This window comes from Hemibagrus wyckioides, linkage group LG18 (assembly GCF_019097595.1).
Source record: "Hemibagrus wyckioides isolate EC202008001 linkage group LG18, SWU_Hwy_1.0, whole genome shotgun sequence".
Lineage (NCBI taxonomy): Eukaryota > Metazoa > Chordata > Actinopteri > Siluriformes > Bagridae > Hemibagrus > Hemibagrus wyckioides.
In genome coordinates this window covers 11171198-11192194 of record NC_080727.1, presented here as the reverse complement: position 1 = coordinate 11192194, position 20997 = coordinate 11171198, and the positions used below count along the sequence as shown (strand labels likewise).

Sequence of the window (20997 nt, the reverse complement as noted above, 5' to 3'; positions counted from 1 at the left end):
CCCTCGGTTGCTGGGTGACCAGTGAAAACGTCCCGAGGTGAGGGTTGCACAGCCACATCCACAGTTTCCCCATGATCAAGCAAAAGGGAATCAGAAGCACTCATAGAAAGCACATCCAAGTCAGAAAGATAAGGAGAATCAAGAGATTCCTCCCCAGCTCCTTGATTCTGAGCACTCTCATCATCCTGAGTTGTCTTCACAGGAGTAGCACCTGTGACAGGCTGAAGTTAATGAAGCAGGCGTTTCAGTTCCGCCAATTCTGAAGAAAGCATGGAAACCGTCTTAGAAATCGAATTTTCCTACACACGCAAATGTTCGTCACTTCGCGATGTGGCCTTTTTCTTAGACAGGTGGCTAGCGCCGGCTGCCGCAGATGCCCTGCGTTTTTTGGAGCGCTGAGGGGTTACATCTAGCTGCCCGAGTTTTGCCGTTGAACTAGGATCTAACTCAGCAAGATGGAGCCGTCGTTCCGACATGGGTAATATACTGCAGTGCAAACACGGGTCTGCGAGAGCCTCTCTCAGATGTTGAACACCCAAACACGACAGGCAGGTCTCATGACCATCATCCGGGAGAAGATTATTAGGGCACAGCTTACAAGTCAATGGGAAACCAGTGGCAATCGAGCTGTGGGCCATACTGTTCCTCACTATTAGCACCCTCGGATAGCACCGTAAGGTTTGAGTCAAGCGGAGAGATGCTAATCACGCAAAAAAGAAACACAATTCCTCCGGATAAAACCGACAGACAATAACAACAAGGCTCGCGAAAGAGAAAAAATACAGCTAGTAGCCTATGGATTGAACCAAAGGGCACAATGCAAAAACCAAAAAAATGCAAGGAAAAACACTTGAAAAACTAAATATATAATAGTTATGCTAACAGCAGACCGCTAGCTTATCAGCGCGTATAACACCAGTCACCAGATCGCACCGAGAGACACAGGGTGTAACCGACAAAAAATAATGGAAACTAAAAAGAAAACTCACCAAAAGCACTGCTGAAGTGTTCCAAATCCCTTGAAAGTACGTGAAAGCGCGCTGAGAGCTTGTGAGGACGCGAATATGATTCCAAAAAAAAGGCAACCTATCTCAACCAAGCGAGAAAGCGAAAGAGGCGGAATGCTCAGTTACTGCGGCTTATAACGCTGCAGAGCTCAGCATACGTCACCACGTGACTTTGTTGGTATATTCTCTTGACCTATCTGCCTGGCGCTGCGATAATCCAAAGTATTCATACTGGCGGTCAGTAGGAATGAAACAGAAATCCATTTACATCTATATTGGAGCCCTGTTAACTTTATTCTCTCTGAAATTTTTGATAAGAATCTTACTATGATTGTACCATGGAAAACCTTTTGTCCTTGTAATGAAATGCTTTATAGAAATGTTTCATAGAAATGCTTGTCTTTAAAGTTATCCTTTGTAGCAAATGTATTTAAGTGGATGAGGTGTTGTGAAGGGTATATTAAATGCTTATGTATAGTATGATTTGGAATTTGGTAGGATTTGGAATGATAAATGCTAGCTAAATTTTAGTTATATACTTGTATACACTGACCAGGCATAACATTTTGACCACCTGGCTAATATTGTGTTAGTCCCCCTTTTGCTGCCAAAACAGCCCTGACCCGTCATGCACTGTGTATTGATACCTTTCTATCAGAACCAGCATTAACCTTTTTAGCAATTTGAGCAACATTAACTTGTCTGTTGGATCTGACAACACGGGCCAGCCTTCACTCCGCACGTGTGTCAATAAGCCTTGGCCGCCCATGACCCTGTCGCCGGTTCACCGCTGTTCCTTCCTTGGACCACTTTTGATAGATACTGACCACTGCAGACTGGGAACACCCCACAAGAGCTGCAGTTTTGGAGATGCTCTGATCCAGTCGTCTAGCCCTCATAGTTTGGCCCTTGTCAAACTCGCTCAAATCCTTATGCTTGCCCATTTTTCCTGCTTCTAACACACTTTGAGGACAAAATGTTCACTTGGTGCCTAATATATCCCACCCACTAACAGGTGCCATGATAGCATTATGAGCACTAATCTAATCAGTGTTATTCACGTCACCTGTCAGTGCTCATAATGTTATGCCTGATTGGTGTATCTTAATATACATATCTTTATACTAGAATGAACTAGCAATTTATTTAAAAATTCATTAGAATTTGCAGTGTTCCACAATATTGCAGTCCTACAAGTATTTTCTTTGTATCTTTTTTTTCTTGTCCTTTTTCACAATTTTCATGTGGTGAGAACCTCAAAGTTGGGATCCCTTTCAGCTGGTCAATTCAGTTGGGTTTAAAAATATAAATGTCTGTTGCAGCGTCCTTTTGACAGCAACCTCAAGGTTGATGGAAATAGGCTTGCCACCTTTCTTAACTACGTAAGTACATGTGTGTGCTCGGAAACAAGCTGTTTCTTTACTCTGTTTTTACTATGAAATTTTATCTTCATAGAAAGATGAGACCGAGGCTTTCAAATCATTAGGCACAGGAAATCGTGTGGCTACTTTTTTAAATTATGTAAGTATGTATGCTCTGACTCGTTCTGGTGACTCCCCCTGAGTAATGAACATTTAATAAGTGACAGTTCCAGGTTCATTTCCCCAATAAATGTGCGCTGTTTTTTTTTTTCAATATTGCCATCATGTGGTATAGTCTTTAAAGATCACCAGTCAGTCAAAAGTACTATGGCATTGGTTTCTTATTTATCAAATGTTGATTAAAATATATACTTATTGAAAATAATTACCAGAGAATTAGTACAGGTTGCAATGGTAGCCAACATTGCAAAAAGAATATATTAATACTGAACATCCATTACACTAAAACCATCTGCCTAATATTGTGTAGGTCCCCCTTTAAAAAAAAAGAAAGAAAAAAGCTTTGATTGAAGCATGAACTCTATCTACATTTATTTAGATGTAGATTTATTTATATCTACTTTTATTTCAAATGTCGTATTTGAATTTGGAGTCTGTTGATGTTAAGAAAAATAAGTTGTGTATGGCCAAATCAACTATCATTCTTAAAAAGAAAGAATGCATTGGTAAGCTCAGGAACACAAAAGACATGAAAGACACGCGTTGGATGACAGAATAATTCTTTGCATCAGTTTGCCAGATCAAGACCAGCCTTCACCAGAATAAATACATAGTATGGAAAATAGAAGGAGCTACTCTTGTCTGTAACATACCTCATCTTATGTTGTGGGCATGAAAGGTGTGGCCATCCATACATTGGAGCTGGTTTTATTTGTATTTATTGATGTATTCTGGATGTATTCTGATTTTTTTTCTATATCATCTGCTATGATTCAAAAAATGCTTCAAAACTGTCAATGTCCAAGTGTCAATGGACCTGTCAGTGTAATCAGTCTGGGTTTAATTTACATTGTCATTATCTCAGTGACATATTTGACTTAAGCCAGGTCTGTGAAAATACAGTTTTCAAATAAAAAAAAAACTGATGTCAAGGTAAGTATGCAGGCTCTAGTTGATTCCAAGTTTTTGAATTTTGAATATTTAGTTGATGAAGTTCATATCATAAAACCTATTCAGTGAGATTGATCTTGCAGTCAAACTGAAAAAAACATTTTATGGACATACTCATCTACAGACATCATTCTATGGTTGAGACAGTTAGATTTCCCTCAGTATGGCTGCTTGTTTTTTGTTGAACTTTAGTGCAAATGAAAGTGACAATAGATGCACTGGAAAAGCAACAGCAAGACACCCCCCAAAAATGGAATGGTTTTGCAGGTTATGGCCACAGACAATTGCTCTCTCCATATCTTTTCTGACTGATTTGATGTAACATCTATATGTATTGTCACCCAGCACAGTTTCAAGAGCATGGAGGAGAGTCCCAAGAGATGGGCTGTTAAATGAGACAAGCATAACAGGGCCATAGAATGGCAACAATCCAGCAGCAGGACCAGTATTCTGACCAAACTGTCAGAAACGGACTTCATAAGGGTGTTATGATAGCCCGACAAATCTCTCTGCTGGACCTGTGCTCACAGACCAGCACTCTGCAGCTCGATTGGCATTTGCCAGAGAATCCCAGAAACCAGTGCCCTGTTTTCAAGGATGAGAACAGGTTTACACTGGCTAGCATGTGCAAGTCTGTGCAACCCTCCACTCTTTCACATTTGCCACATATGTCACACAGACTTGCATGTGCTTGCCAACTGTACCCATACTGCTGTTTATGCTGGTACCAGCATAAAATCTTCAGAGCCATTGACAGAACCTATGTTGGTGCAGTGGTCCCTGGGTTCCTCCTGGTTCATGACAATGCCCGTAGGGAGTGTAGGCAGTTTCTGGATGACAAAGGCATTGATGCCATTGACTGGCCACCAGACCTGAACCTCTAGGGCGTTGTGTATCAGAGCATCCAAAGCCATCAAGGAGGACCGTAGACTGTCCAGGAGCTCACTGATGCCCTGATCCAGGTCTAGGTGGAGATTGATACATAGGGAGACAAATACATAGAGGTGCAAACAGTAGGGTTATGCTGGGAAGAAGACATAGGGGATATTTCTACTTGCATATTCATGAGCCATTGTATTTTTTTGCACACACACCCTTGGATGAAAGTAACTTTTTATTTCATTTACATTTCTAATGGCAGATGAGTGATGTGGAAGCTGGTGGTGCCACTGTGTTTCCAGATTTTGGTGCTGCGATCTGGCCAAGAAAGGTAGGATTCATTTGCCGTCAGCCTCAATATTCTAGATCACAATCAAAGTTTCTATCCCATTCATTTTAAGTTTAGAGGAAGATACCTTACTACATAAATATATAGCAGTTTGTAACAAACATTTATGTCATTACCTAAACATACATTTTTTAGTAAATTTAAAAACATTTTTAATGCATTGGAACAAAGACAGTGGGTGTGATTTTGCGCAATCCAACATAGTCTACATAGTCCAGCAGGAGACTGAAAAATTCTTAGAAACCTTGGAGGTCATGGGATTTAAACTAGCAACCTTCTGATCTAACACCTTAACCACTCAGCTACCACTTCCACTAAGAATTTCCTGATATTTACATCTAGAGGCAACTTTTGTATGAGCCAAAACATTTTTTGAGTTTTAAAAATTATGTAAACATGACAGGTGTTTCTTGTTGCTTAGGTGTGCCTTGTTAGATTGTTTAAAGAGTAATGCCGAGTTCACACTGCACGATTTTCAGAGTGGTTGGATCACGGTTGTTTTCACACTGCACAACTATCAAGGGTAGCATTCAGTCACTGCTGTGTTCACTCTGCACGATGGATCGGTGACAGGAGGTTTCACACTGCATGACTTCACAATAGGAAGAATCGCCGACAACTCTGTCTGGTCTGGTCTAGTCGGTGTTTCACAACCGAACGTATGCGAGAAATGATAAAGAAATAACGCAAGATCACATGTGAGATCAGAGTTCTCGTGTGAGAATGGAAATGGAACCCCACAAAAAGTTTGCAATCCAAATGGACTGTGCTGTTCTGTATAATTGAATGAATGAATAATTTTGCACTGTGCTACTGCTGATGTGACTGGTCAAGCTTTTTTATTCTTATTTATTCTGATATAACTACACTTTTTTCTGATAAAAACCTATAAACTCTATTAAACTATATTGTGCTCCAACCGAAGCCATGCTTGCTGATATTGTGGTCTATAACTCCTCATCGAACTTCCCTCTGCCCGAGTTTAGCCCTGATTAAACCATCTATATGTTGTTCCCTTTGCGAAGACATCCCACTAGACTCCCACTAGGCTGTGGGGATTGAGGCAAGAGTTTGGGGAGTGACATCCAATTAATCATAAAGTTGTTCATTGTGAGGGATGAGGGTTCTGTGCAGGACACTCCAGTTTGCATGCTAAACTTGTGGGCCTCGCCTATCCGCAGGGTAGATGTCATGCTGGAACAGGTTTGGGCTACAGCATTCAAAGACAAATGTTTATGTCCAACATTGTGGCAAGTGTTTGGGAAAGGCCAACATATGAGTGTTATGAACAAGTGACCATATACTTTTGGCCATATATTTGATATCTGCATATTGTATATTGTCAGTGTTGCCATTTTTTGTTTTTCTTCTCTTTGATTCTAGGGTACCTCAGTGTTTTGGTATAATCTCTTCAGGAGTGGAGAGGGAGATTACCGAACAAGGCATGCAGCCTGCCCAGTTTTAGTCGGTAGTAAATGGGGTAAGTGAGGTAGACATCTGTATTTTAATTAGAAGTCAATACAATTTTGATTCATAAGGCAGCATTTCCATCAACATGATACAATATTATACAATTTATTATCCTCTGTTGAATATGTGACTAACATTGTTCAGTATCTGCAGTAGGCCTAATCATTAATTTGGGAGTAAATGTTAAAATAGAAAAAATATCCTGCTCTTGCAATGCCCATCGTTAGAAACGCTATACACATGAACTTAAATGTATTTCTTTTATATTTGAACATTTTTGTAAACTGTTACACCGCTACTTCTTTGAACATTTGTACCACCTCTACATCAGCTATATTTACATTTAGTATAAGCACACAGGTTACCTTTAGTTGCCCTGTGATGTGTTAGGGTTTAAAATAAATGCTATAATTATTATATTCATGATTTTTGTAGCTGTATTTATCAGACTTTTGTTCTGTTCTGGTCTACAGTTTCTAACAAGTGGCTCCATGAGAGAGGTCAGGAGTTCAGGAGACCCTGTGGCCTCACAGAAGTGGACTGATTCTGCCTGCTGAAAGTTAAACACTTCTTAAACATTTAAACACTCAACTTTTCCTGCAGTGTCTGAACTGTGATCACAAAAACAATAATTTAATATCATACACCAAATATCAAATAGCCATGTTTTACACTGAAAAATATATATCAGGAACCTACCAAACTGGGAGTCAGAGCTATATTAACTGCATCCACTTAAGAAATTATTTTTTGTCTTTCTCCTAACATTGCTCTCTCTTGTTTGTTTTTTCTCTTCAGTAATGCATGCTAATTTGCTACAAGAAGTTTGCTAGGTTCAGTTGTTTCACTTTGTCCTTTTGGGGAAATGTACTGAGTTGCCAAAATGGCATAATGCCTTGTTACTTAGACTGACATTACTTAAAAAAGCTTATTGAATACTCTTGTTACTTTTTAAATGGGCAAAGTTTTTTATTTGAAAGTTTATGTTTTGGAATCTCATGTCGAACATGGTTTATATCCACACCTACTTTTATGACTGATATGTGCATAATTATTCAAATATATATATCAGCCTCTTTAAGAGATTGATATTTCAATGTATTTTTCATTGTATTGCACGTATTCACCCCCTTGATCTTTAATGTAACACAAGTGCATAAGTGCAATAGCGCATAATATTGAAGTATAAATAGCAATATTGATTCTAAAACAAAAGGATGCATCCCTAAATTAGTTCGACAACTAGTTACCATTAACAGTTACATTAATTACTTTAATGGAGTACACTTGTGTGCAAAGTGTCACGAGACCTCAAAAAAACACACCTGTTCCTGGGAAGTTTTGTCGATATCTGTAAATCACATTTGACTCATAAAATTACAATTCTTACAAATTATTTAGTTTAAGGAATTATCATTTTTCTTTAAAAACTGATTTCTGATTGCTCACATTTATTCAGATCTAGATTTCACATCAAAGCTGCATTCATTTTCACCACCTTAATGATCACACATGCCTCTGCATACTGACTTCTTTTCCATCCTTCTTGATCCCACAAGGGGAAATTATGCTTTACAGTAGCATAACACTGATTTTAAGCAAGTACAGATGTACTAAAAATAAACTGAATATGAACTAAGGATGTGTACAACAGTCAAAACAAGTAATAATGAAGAAAAGGGGTCAGAAAATAAAACTGGTGTGCAGTTGACAATGAATAATATAAGCAACATATGTATGACAAATACAGATGGTTCTGCAGGAGTGTGTTCATCTTATCCTACACTCCGTGTACTCTCACTGTTTTTGAACCACAGGCAAAAGTGTGTCCACCTTGTTAGTCAGTGAGTCTATAGTCCTATTGATACGGTCCCTTTGAGTCTTTGCTGATTTCAACAGATCCCATCTAATTATTTGCCAGAGTGCATGGGATATCATTTTGTTCCTATTTAAAATGCATGTGTTCAGAGTCTCTGGGACTTTAAACAGTTACCTAGTTAGGGATTTCTTTCTAGTATTCAGTGCAGTAGCTGCTCTTACCTGCATAATACATGATACTTTCTTCCTATGATGGTCATTATGAAGTGCTTCGAATTGGCCTACACTTGGCCAAACATCAGGTAGGTTTGGGTGTTGTTGTGTGTTAGATTTGGGCTATTGATTGTGTTAAAGCCTTTTATGCCCCCACATTTTTAGAGTACACAAATTGGCAATTGTCATCTGTTCCATTTAGTCTTTCCTGTTTTTCAAGCCATGTTTTTATCGACATAGGTTATTTTACTATTTTTTTCTACCAGTAGCTATAAAACCTAACAGGATGGAGGGGGCTGGCTCAAGTCAGCTTGCCCTCAACTACATTTTCCATTCCCATTCACCTGTACAAATGACAAGCCCCTCTTTCAAGTATATTGTAAAAACCTCTGCTTGCATTCTTGATTCTATCATCATCACTACTGGGCCGCAAATTGTAGAGCGCTAATGTATTGGTGAGATTCTTTTCTGGGTACTGTTCAAGCAGATACTTGTTCCTGGCTTGTGATTGAACAAAGTGCCATTGATTCCTCTTTCTGCTCTGCTTTTTCAGTACCTTTGCCAAACAATAAAGTGCCAAAAAAAAACAACTTTATTCTTAACAATGCCATTAAAATATGGTACCAGGTCAGAAAGGAGAAAAAGGAGTAGTACATGGTAACCTATCTGTTATAATCACATGTTCAAAGTTTTTAGGGAGTGGCATGATACAGGAATTCTTAACATCAAAGATTTAAATATTAATAACAATTTTGCCACTTTTTTCTTCAACTTAGTGTGAAATATAACCTCTCCACTTCTTACTTCTTCAGATATCTTCATCAGGAACTATGTTGGTATGAACATCTCACATTTTGAAGTTTTGTCTTTGGAAGGCAAAATATCTTATTTATTTTCAAGTCCTCCTCTTGCTTGTGGCTTAGCATCCATTTTTGTAAATGCTTTAAACAACAGCACTGACTTTCCTCCTTTACCTAAAAAATGTGTGGGAAGAACATTTAAGGATCCAGGTTCTGTGACTGGGACAAATGCTTATTATCTGTATATTTAAGGTCTATGAATTCAAGACACCAACTTATTCAGTATGAGGTATTACATAGACTTCACTACTCTAAAACAAAGCTTTAAAAATGTTATCCTTCTGTCTCCCCTTTATGTGATAAGTGTAAAGTGGTACCTTGGGATATCTTTTTTGGTTTTGCCCACAAATTCACGGATTTTGGTCAGACATTTTCTTATAATTGTGACCCTATGACAGCATTTCTTGGTTTGTCAGATTTATTGGAATCTCTAAGTCCATTAATATGGTTGCCTGTAATGTTATGATATGTAGCTAAGAAATCCTGTTTCTGTGCAAGAAAAATGTTAGGCCTTTCTTTTTAGATTGGCTAACAGGACTTAATCTGGAAAGAATTAGATACAACAATTCTGGGAACCATGCCAAAATGTGGGAACCAGTTTTCAGTTTTTTTGTCACATCAAAGTGTTTTGTCACGCCACAAAGTGTTCTGTCACGCCACAAAGTGTTCTGTCATGTCACGTTATGTGTTTGTTTGTTTGTTTGTCTTCTGTCCCATAATCCTTTTTCATACTCTTCATTTTCTATGATGCACAGATTGTTGATATATGAAGGGTTTTTCTATTGTTCTTGGTTACTGTTTGCTTTAAATTTTGCAAAATCATAATAAAAATAAAAAAGTTACAGTATTTGTCATTGAAATGTCATTCACATCTTTCATTTTTTGTTCTGTTATAATTCTATAGTGCAGACATCTCACATCTTTACATTAGTCCTTTTTTGTTTGTTATTTTCAGGAGTTGTGTTCTTGTCAGTCCTATGATCACTATTACTTTAAAGATCGCTGACCTTTGAGATGACCCTTACCCTCGACTAGTTTTTCAGTTCTCATTTCCCTGTAGACATAGCCATTGCTAGCCCCTCAACAACCAGGCACTCTGTCTAACCACTGCAGAGTGCTCAGGGATTGTGCTGGCCCTCACTCACCTGGAGACGCATATGTATGAAAGCTGTTCATAGACTTCAGTTCAGCATTCAACACAATCATCCCTCAAAACCTGATTAAGAAGCTGAGGCTGGGTCTAAACACCTCCCTATGCAACTGGATCCTGGACTTCCTGACAGAAATACCTCAGTCTGTCCGGATTGAAAACAGCATCTCAGATCGCAAGACCCTGCAGCGGATAGTAAGGACAGCTGAGAAGATCATCAGAGTCTCTCGTTCCTCTATAATGGACATTTACACCACATCCTGCATCTGCAAAGCAAACAGCATTGTGGATGACCTTACACACCCCTCACATTCAAGCCTTCTGAAGGGCTACAGTTCCCTCAAGCCAACAGGTTCCTCAACACCCAGAACTGGACTGCACTGAACTCACACAAACACAAACACACTTATTCAAAATAAATCTATGTCTGCAGAAACACTGCTAATATGCTGTTTTGCACTTAAAAATTCAAGACAGCCATAACTTGCTACAACTTACTCTTTAGTCCTTAGCTTTGTGTTGTTTTATGCAGCACCATGGTCCTTTAGAAATGGTTCATGTCACTATGTTCTGCATCAGTTATATCTGGTTGAAATGACAATAAAAGCTTCTTTACTTGACTTGAGTTTTCTCTGTAAATTGGCATAGAGAAAGTTTCTGTAGACTTCTGAAATGATTCTGCTGAATACATTTAGGCTTTATCACCACAGAGTACATATTAACTGTATATTTACTTCTAGCCATGTGGTCATATTCTCTCTAATTGCACATATGTATTAATTTTTGTTTTTTTTTGTAATCTGCCAGAAGTAGTATAAAGACAGCATAGTAAAAGATGGAGTGTATTGGGCACAGCAGAAATAAGATTTTTCAGTATCTCCTCACTTGGTTGATGAACAGTTGCAGTAAAAACAATTAACAGTTATCTATAAAAGTATGTCTACAATTAGCAACAAGTGCACACAGTGATTAAAAGCACCATGATTTCTGCTGTAGAAAAAAATAATCCACCACCCAAATATTTTATCATCAGTGGCAGTCCCTTTCTGTTTACATGCAAAACAGCAGAAAGCTACTGTACAGCCACTGATTGTATATCTGTACAGAGAATGTGTATGGGAGATATTCCTAACAATCTGACTAACCTTGCAAGACAAATATAAATATAAAATTACTTGAATCAGTAATGTATACACAGAAGGTAGATCGAAACTAAATGTATAATGCACCCAAGAAATGTACATTAATTTCCTGGTGTAAATAACTGCTAATCTGAAATCTAATACAGATTAAAAAATAGACTACTGCAATTAATAGCAACTTGAGCACATAAAACGTGTCTTACTTCCTTTCACTGTCTCCATCATCCTCATCACTATCATTGTCCTCTGCCTCTTCTGTTGTTCTGTTTGGTTCATTCATGTCAAGTAGTCCAGAGAAAAAGTCCCCTACTCCGCCAAATGCTTTATTGCTAAGTGCCTTGAGACGACCATCTTTTTTCTTTTGCTGTCGATAATCGCTGACTTTCATGGCAAGGAGTCCTGAAATATCCCAGAACTTGATGAGCTGGTCATGAGCGCAGCTGGCAAGAAAGCGTTTGTCCCATGAGCAAGCAATTTCCTCGATGGGTTCACCAACGTGCTGTCCTACACTGCCCACAACCCGATTGGGCAAGATATTGACGGCTCTGCAGAAATGGAAAAATATTATACTCCATACAGCTAATACAGAAACACACTAACAATACAATAAAATAACCATTCCGATTTCATCAAAAGAAAACTTTAGTTATCACTTTTTTAAGCACCAAAATTAAATTTCCATAAATATTTGGACAAAGTTGTCGACCTCTGTATAGGCTATTAGATATTTAATTAATAAATAAGAGCTCCAATCAGATCTTCAGTTTTCATGTCAGCACCCTCAAATTAAAGCTGGAGTATCTCCAGGAATGAGACAACGGGACAGAAAGTTATATAAACCTCTTGGGTTAAAACACCAAAAGCACTTACCTTTCAATCACATCAATTCTGAAATCTGCACAGGACATTTATAACCTCCTTTTTCATATACTGAGTGGTTTGTCTGATAAGTGCATGCTCCATTAAAGTGTAACGCCCCTGTTTTTCTCTAAGGAACAGGGAACTCAAATTTAATAGCAATAATTTACCCACCTTACCTTATATACCCAGTAACCTCGAAATATGAAAGTCTCAAAAACAGGAATGCCAACTGTAAATGTACAGTTCTGGAATCACATCCTATGGTTAAGTAGGACAAATATTCTTAATAAAATGTAAATGCATGTGATGAGAGCAAGCACAAAACTAAAAACAGCTGTACTAAAACTCTGACAGAGCATCACCTGGGTAGAAACTCAGCATCTGGTAATGTTTAGGGATTCCAGGCAGAGGATCAAGTATTTAAAATCACTTTTTTAATTTATGTTAGTTGTCCAATTATATTTGGTTTATATAAAACGGGGGTAATTGCTGTACAAATGCTTTAATTCCCATACAATCGAATTTAGATGGAAACACCCTTAATTTTTAATTTCTAAGTTGAAATGTTTTAGCTCATATTCATTAGTTCATTTCATCTTCAAACAACTTTGTCTGTGTCCAAATATTTATGGCCCTATCCCTATATTTGATAGGCTATAAAGAGCTATAAAGCTTTTAAAATGATTGTAAAAAAAAAAAAAAAAGAATACACAAAACCTTCAGACAAACAACAGGGTGACTGAGGGTGAGTGAAGTAGTTTAGTCCAAGTCAAACCCTTACATACTGTTAATACAAATGTCTTAAAAACAGACAATGATTTGTTGATATGAGATACAATATCTCTCAAACTGAATAAAACCACTATTCCCTTGAATTACATTTATAGGTAAATTTTCAAAATAGCCACATGGTTGTGTGTCACAATGAAGCTTTTAACATCACTTTTCACATATTTTAGGAAGAATAAATCAAGCCCCAATACAGTGCTCTGAAGTAAACATGACCTAAACATTTTATACAACTTATGTCAAACTTGGCTAAAATAGTTTAAAACTAAGCTATGAACTAAGAAATAGCCTTAAAGAAGTTTAGTAACTTTGGCTTTCCCTCACAGAAAACAGAAACCTAAAATGGAATGCAAATTCTAAGAAAATAGAAAATACAATTTTGAGGAACAGACAGCTGCATGCTGTTTTTTTGTTTTAATTTTGTGCACTGCAGTATTTTGTCCCTCTGCTTGTCCCCTTACCTGACGACTCCATCCATAGAGGCAGTACACAATATGTTGTCTGTAATTGGTACAATGCAGTCCACAGATTCTGCCTGAAGGGCAAATCGATCACTAGTTGCTCCAAATCCATTCCAGTTGAAAATGTAGAGCATTCCTTCACTGGAGCCACACACCACTTTTCGGCCATGCTGTGATTAAAAAAAAATGTAGACAGGTGAAGTTATCAAGATGGTTTCTTCTCAAACATCACTTTCATACTGGCATTACACTTATGTACACTACCAGTCAAAAGTTTGGACACACCTTCTAATTCCATGGTCTTTACTGATGTTTATTTCTTTCTACATGGTAAAACAATGCTGAAGGCGGCCGAAATACACAATAATCTCGTTTGAACAGTTGATATTGAGATATGTCTGCTACTGATGCTCTGTAAAGCCTTCATAACAGCTCTAATCTGAGGTGCTGTTAATTGGTGATTTGTGAGGCTGGTAACTCTAAATGAACTTCTCCTCTGCAGCAGAGGTAAGTTTTGGTCTTGCTTTACTAGGATGGTCTTCATGTGAGCCAGTTTCATCATGGTGCTTGATGGGTTTTGCAAATGCACTTGACAATACTGTTCTTGCAAGAACTATTCCAGAACACCTGACCTTCGTGTCTTAAAATAACAACTGACTGTTTTTTGTTGTCATTACATATAGATTACTTAAGTCCATGTGTGTTATTTCAGCCATCAAACATAACAGGTTTCATGCTTACACTTAAACACTCTTAATTAGTTAAGAGTAAAAATTATTTTTATATTTATAATTCAACAAACTAAAACTATAGCTGTTTTTCATTTTAATACAAAATTACAAATCTGACTGCCCTTTTTCATTTATTATTAAATACGGTGTGTGTGTGTGTATTTGTCACCTTCATAATGGACACAGAAGTGAGATCTCCATCCTGGATTTCAGAGAGCAACTCAAATCTTCTCCTCTTTAAATTGAACACACCCATAGTTCCATCACCGCTACAGACAAGAACCCCAAAAATAAGTCAAAATTAACAACGAAAAAAATAGACCTAATTTGAGAAACGCCATTTTGTGACGCCGGGAGCAAAAACATATTTAGAAATTATTTAAGCAAATATTAAAACTGAGATGATCAAAAATATAATCAGAGGCAGAAAGGGCATGTAAGAAAAGCTTCAAAATCACATGCCCAGTGTCATAATTTATAGAATTCAGGAAATACCTAATTTGGCCTCATTATCAGGATAGATATAAACAGATTTATTTGTATTGTTCATATGAACAAGACATTTGGTCAAGAAATCCATGAAAATCCTGTCAATTTGGAAAAACATTTGTATTATTATAGTTCAATTTGGCTTAAGCAAACATTTGCACACAACTTTACTAAAAGACAATAAGGCCTGTTAAATTTTAAGGTGTGTTTCTATGTTATTAGCTTGGTACCTGGATGTAAGTAAAATCCTCTTTGCTGAATCAGCAGCTATGTCACTGATGTAGTCCTCATGGTGTTTCAGGGACATGAATGAAGTGCTTCTTCTCATGTCCCAGACTTTCAATGTGCCCTCCTCATCCCCAGTGGCAACCACATTCTCATCAACTAACAGCAAGCTGTTAATAGGCTTGCTAAACAGAAAAATCAAGTCAGTTTTTTTGTTTTGTTTTAGAAGGCCTAGAATTACAGGCCTACTACTACTACTAAATCCATTACTGCATTACTGTAAAATAGTGTGAAATCAAAGTTTTCCCCATCTTTTTTTTTTTTTAGAGAAAAGCTGAAAAAATTGAAGTATATTAATAAGTGATATTATAAAGTATTTCATAATCTCATTTATTCATTGTGATCACTTGCCAATTACAAATTAGGGCATATGAGAAAGAGATTATCTGAACACAATTAAAATAGAAGAGAACGGAATAGAGTTTTTATTAGAATAAACACTAGATACAATAATAGATTATCATTTATTTTTTGTAGAAAGACATCGTTGGTAATGGATTTGTTACTCATGTACAAATCTTAAAATTATAATAGGGTTCCAGGGTGCTGGACCACTAACAATAATCCTAATACATAAAAACCTTAGGCTAATTAAATGTTGGTCATTTAATTATTGATGGAGTTTATTTAATATTTTATAAAGCACTATAAGTCAAGTTTATCTGCAAAAAAACTACCCTGACCCATGAGAGTACTTTAACTTTTTACTTTAACTTGATTCATCTTATGTAATAATCATCACATTTTTTTTTTCAGCGAATATGACAATACCTGTGAGCTTTGGAAATGCGCTCAACAAGTTTTCCAGCCTCTACATCCATGATGTGAACAGCCTTGTCTTTGGACACACTAAATAATTCTGGAAGAGAGAGGAATGTACAGGAACAAATCATCAGTACAGCATAGCATTAAAGATCAACAGAAGTAAACAAAGCTTGCAAAACCATACTGACTTTCTCCATCATTTGAGAAAGCAACTTTTCTGCAGGACTTCAGGTGATGCCCAGATGACCACAGCTCTTTGTTCTCCCCATGTTTACAAGAGTATCTGTATCTGCAGTATAGAAGCGTCAGTTAACGTTTTCAATCATTTTCAGTTTCATTCTAACTAAAAGAGATAAAATGGTCATTAACAGTACAGTTCATGGCGGCATAGAGGTATTTCTTTAAACATGCACTTTCAATAAAAAAGAACTCAAAATGTTAATTAAATGGTTTATGGCTTCAGCTGTGTAATAAATTCCTAAACTGGATGCATTTTCACAGAGAAACCCTCTGGTGAAGGCTTCAACATAGAAACTTTAGGGTTACTGATACATATATAGTTACAATCTGATCATCTGTTAAAGGCTGTAGACAAAATAAGCAGCTAGAAATATCACAAGTCACATATCACCAGGTCTATTTTAAAAAGCAACGCACAAATATATGTCTCCATCAACATCTCCAGCTGCAAGGATATCTTCTTTAGGATGGAAAGCCAGTGTATTAATGATGGCCTCTTGCTTGATGTCTTCTGGAGTCTCTCGGATCTTCTGTGTTTGAGGTGTGGACATTTCTTCCTAACATGGCATAGAAGACCAATGAACACATTATGAGGCAAAAACATTTAACCATTAAAGCTAAAAGGCAGGACAAACTGTCAGTTTTTATAAATGCATGTAAACATTTGAAAGAGGACAACTAAAAAAAACAGTAAAAGATTATTCTGGATGTATCAAAACTGTGAAACAAGTACATGAAAAAAGTGTGTACCTTTACTTGTCAGCTTTTCATACTAAACTCACCAAATCAAACACCACAGTTCAACTGTGTTCTATCTCTACATAATGTATTTTTAGAGACTTTATTATGTACCACCATATTTAATCATAATTAATATTTTTATTCTCAAGTGTCCTTTTTGTTTTATGCTCTTGTCTATATTCCCAAATCAAACTGAATCCCAATGAGATTGATATGTTATAACCTTAAACAGGCAGTTCATGCTCGAAAGAATCCTCCAGTGAGACTGAATTAAAGTAATTCTGCAAAAACTGTGTGTCAGATTCCTCCATGGTGATCTGTGTTACAGGACCTTTTTATTTCAAGAAAGTAAATGATCATTCAATAAACTGTTTTGCGTTTCTTGCGCTTGTATCCTATTTTGTACAATAACCTGAAACCATTTGTTTTCGTAAATCTCTAAAAACATCAAGATGGGACAAATACTTTTTCATGGAACTGTACGAGATTTTCATATTCATCAAACCATTCAGTGATCACTCTGAGGGGTAAGTGAGCAGGAAGAGGTCTCTCCTATCGTGAAATTTCATCATAAGACACATTTTTCGATATTTTAATGTTTCATTTAACTCGTCATCAGTCTATATGAAGAGTAAATATTTCTTGTTAATAAAAACACTCCATTTAAAAACACGACCGTAATATAAAGAATCCAGAAACAGAGGTTATATGTCCCCTGAGGATAAGAGCCTCATTCACCCCAAAGTACTCTACAGTACTCCTCAGTGGTCAGTATAGAACTTCACTGGACCCTGGAGCACTTCATGTGGAGCACACAGCTTTAGAAACCCGTGTACAGTGCACTGCACTATATACTACAGTGCTAGTCGTATACTGCACGCCGTCAGAATTAAATAACAGCTTAAGGTATCTGTACAAACTACAGTGTTGTTAAGAATTTATTTAATTTGTTAGACACTTACATCTTTTTCTAAAACACCGAGCATTTCGTCCTCCGGTGAAATCTCGTGTTTCAGCTCGGGGGCCGCCATGTTGTTTATAGACTGAAATAAACTTCCTGGTTAAAAGTCTTCGGTCTACGGTGGCCCGGAAGACTCATGGAGAATACAAATGTATCCGTTGCCAAATTATCAGAGGTTTTAGTACACTGTATTTCCAAACGTTTTGGGACACCCCTCCAAATCATTGAATTCGAGTGTTGTTGTTCAGGGTTGGGCTTGACCCCTTAGTTCCAGTGAAAGGAACCAAAGGTGTTCTATCAGGTTGTGCAGGCCAGTCAAGTTCCTCCACACCAAACTCACATATCCATGTCTTTATGGGCCTTGATTTGTGCACTGGTGTACAGTCATGTTGGAACAGGAAGGGGCCATCTCCAAACTGTTCCCACAAAGTTGGGAGCATGAAATTGTCTAAAATGTCTTGGTACGCTGAAGCATTAAGAGTTCTTTTCACTGGAAGTAAGGGCCAAGCCCAGCTCCTGAAAAACAACACCTGAATTCAGTGATTTGGAGGGGTGTCCCAAAACGTTTGACAATGTAGTGTATGTAGATACTTCACCGTGAGATACAGTATGTGTTTGAAATGTGAATACAACTGTGTTGAGTCAAACCACAAAATAACAATTTATATAACACTGCTCTATACGAAAAGTAATATTCACACACTGAAAGATTACTTAGAGAGAAAAGTTTCTATAAAATAAGAATACATATTTACTATAACATACCATTAAAAAAAAACCCAGACAGACTTACACTGTCTTACCGAGATGTAAGGATTTCAACACTAGATGTCAGTAATCTACAGTCCGAGTGTGGGATAGTTAAAGGTCACTTATTCCAGGTGTTTAAACATCATAGTTACTGCACTGAAACTGTACAATATCAAACCTTTAACTGAGGCATTGTTCAGTAAAGTATTCTACAAGTTTGCACTTATTATGTTATGGAAAATGAGTTTCTATGAAGATTCCTTGCTATTCCACCAAATGGCAGTATAACTACTAATTTCACCATCAATATAACTCAATGCTATTGAAGTTCATTGTGATTAAACGTGTACAGAAGGATACACCAGGCCTACCACGAGATGTGTGATGCTGCACAACACCAGCTTCTCCATCATACTGCAGATATTTCCATTGAAGTATGTTGATTCAATTCCACAAACACATGATAGAGTGAAAATGTGTAGAGCGTAAAGGTTAACATGTAGAGCATATGTTTTAATAATAAATACAACAATTAGCTGGTTAGGTTTTCTGGACAAACTGACATTCACATGTATCTTCACACTGTGTTAGGCTGTGTTATGATGCAACAGTTTGAAGAGATGATGGCTTCACATGTCTCACAGGAAGCAAGGGTCAGCCCTCATTCTCCCACACAGGGGGAGCTGGCTGGTGGCTCGGAATTGGCAGGAGAATTGGGGGATAAAGAAAGTGCTGTGTCTGGCTGAGGTGCTGTTTTGTGTATTTTGCTGTTCAGTGTATTTGTTTTTACAATGGTAAAATGTTGTTGCACAATAGCTTACACACAGCACAAGAAAGTCTTTAAATACATATTTATGTAATATTTATGTAATTTACATGACTACATGAAGATTTTATGAAATTATTTTGTGTGCAGGATTGAAGAAATGATCAGTGCATGTTATGGAGAAATGCACAGTGCATGTGGAGGTGTGGCCTCAATAGTCCTACAGTGCTGTGTGCATGCGACTGAGGAATATACAGGGTAGAAATTCAACTGAAATTGCATTAAATCTAGTTGTTTTAACCATGATTATGCTGCAAGATATGTTTTTTCAACTAGATTTAAGTTCCCTGTTATAGGCGAACCTACAATTTTGCAAAATTCCAGTTTATTCCTGTTAATTCCCATGGAAGGTTTCCAGCCTTGAAAACTCCCTGAAATTTGCAACCCTTGTCAGTGTTTCACTACACCCTAGATACTGTAGCTCCACTCAGAAGGAAAATAATTCAAGAGAAGAAACTAGCACCCTGGTACAATGACCACACACGAATTTTAACAGTCGACTAGGAAATTAGAATGTAAATGGCGTCAAACGAAATTATCAGTATTTCAGTTAGCGTGGAAGGAAAGCCTACTGAGGTTAAAAAAAAAATAATAAAAAATCTCTTAGTACTGCTAGATCAGTATCTCTCCTCCCTAATAGAAGATAACAAAAATAATCTTAAATTTAAAGACAAAATAGTCTACAGAAAACAGGACATAAAATTAAAAAGATAAGGAAACATAAGGAAACTTTGTCTTGGTGCAAATATGGAGAAGCCCTTTTTGTAGTCGCAAGGTACCTTGGGTTCAGTGGAGTTAGACTGAACACCAAATATTCAGAAACCAAACCTTAAATACAATTTGAATCATGACTTCAAGCTTTTAATGTTAATGAGGTTACACTGTCTTTGTTAATAATAATCTGAAACCCACTGATGTTCCCATACTGGAAGGTATGATCTGAGACAAGTTGTTAACATTGTGCCAAAATAGCCTCTACTATGATAATGAAATCCCTTGGGGGATGTGATTGTTAAGCTTGGGCCAGGGTGAAGGGGACACATGAACAAAAGGCAGTGTCCTGTCATTTCTTACAGTCGCCCCCTTCGATTTATTTGGCTCATAAAGCATCACAACCATCACCATCCTGATGTCCATATCACACCCTCCAAGGTGCCCAGAGGCGGTGATGTCCTGCTTTACTTTGCCCTTCATTGGCCAAAGAGAGTCTTACCTGTCATTGGAACACCACCTCATACTCACAGGTATTTAACAAGATCCCAACAGGCCAGTAATTTCTTACAGTTCTGTATAACAGTAGTATATTAAACGGTTGATGATTAATTTACATTAAGTCTATAATGTATAAATCTATTATGTTAAAAGTAAAATCAAAGTGAGTGGTCACCTTCAAATCTATTCAAATCTAAAAGAGAAAAAAATCATTTCTTTTCACAATTTCACAGTTTATCTGTCCACAAATAGAAAACTCAGGTGCAAATAGAATGTGCAATTATTATTGAGGATAGTGAGGAAAATGCTTTTATAATCGAGAGTTTGTACAGAATGGTAAAAAACAAACAAACCAAAAACATTCTTGAGCAGACAGTCTACAGACTGAAACATATCACTGATGAAAGAGCAGAGGAGAATGACCAGCCTGGATTGTGCTGCCAGGAAGTCTGTACTGAGTGTGATCATTTCATTAACATAAACCAATTACGTTATGAAATCTCAGC

At 37.2% G+C, this 20997-nt stretch overlaps 2 protein-coding genes across 11 annotated transcripts in view; one reads left to right on the top strand and one right to left on the bottom strand.

The window, feature by feature from the left end:
- Nucleotides 1-8618, top strand: part of p4ha2 (procollagen-proline, 2-oxoglutarate 4-dioxygenase (proline 4-hydroxylase), alpha polypeptide 2) — a 34963-nt gene extending 26345 nt beyond the window's left edge. Inside the window, exons 12-16 of one of the 3 annotated variants that reach the window (XM_058416462.1) lie at nucleotides 2330-2389; nucleotides 2463-2528; nucleotides 4641-4709; nucleotides 6111-6207; nucleotides 6671-8618. In XM_058416462.1, the coding sequence (XP_058272445.1) occupies nucleotides 2330-2389; nucleotides 2463-2528; nucleotides 4641-4709; nucleotides 6111-6207; nucleotides 6671-6741 (363 nt within the window). In that variant the 3' untranslated portion in view covers nucleotides 6742-8618. The remainder of the gene's footprint in view (nucleotides 1-2329; nucleotides 2390-2462; nucleotides 2529-4640; nucleotides 4710-6110; nucleotides 6208-6670) is intronic. The other 2 variants (XM_058416464.1, XM_058416465.1) reach the window with 2 other exon arrangements.
- wdr55 (WD repeat domain 55) overlaps nucleotides 1-17857 on the bottom strand; it is a 58134-nt gene extending 40277 nt beyond the window's left edge. For 3 of the 8 annotated variants that reach the window (XM_058416456.1, XM_058416461.1, XM_058416460.1), the window contains exons 1-8: nucleotides 17705-17857; nucleotides 16419-16558; nucleotides 15950-16050; nucleotides 15768-15855; nucleotides 14942-15121; nucleotides 14392-14491; nucleotides 13492-13661; nucleotides 11584-11925 (exon numbers count right to left, since the gene is read on the bottom strand). In XM_058416456.1, coding sequence (XP_058272439.1) covers nucleotides 11584-11925; nucleotides 13492-13661; nucleotides 14392-14491; nucleotides 14942-15121; nucleotides 15768-15855; nucleotides 15950-16050; nucleotides 16419-16558; nucleotides 17705-17773 — 1190 coding nt within the window. In that variant the 5' untranslated portion in view covers nucleotides 17774-17857. Of the gene's footprint in view, nucleotides 1-9598; nucleotides 10871-11583; nucleotides 11926-13491; nucleotides 13662-14391; nucleotides 14492-14941; nucleotides 15122-15767; nucleotides 15856-15949; nucleotides 16051-16418; nucleotides 16559-17704 lie in introns of those variants that run through there. The other 5 variants (XM_058416458.1, XR_009207283.1, XR_009207284.1 and 2 more) reach the window with 5 other exon arrangements.
- Nucleotides 17858-20997: the final 3140 nt, after the last annotated feature.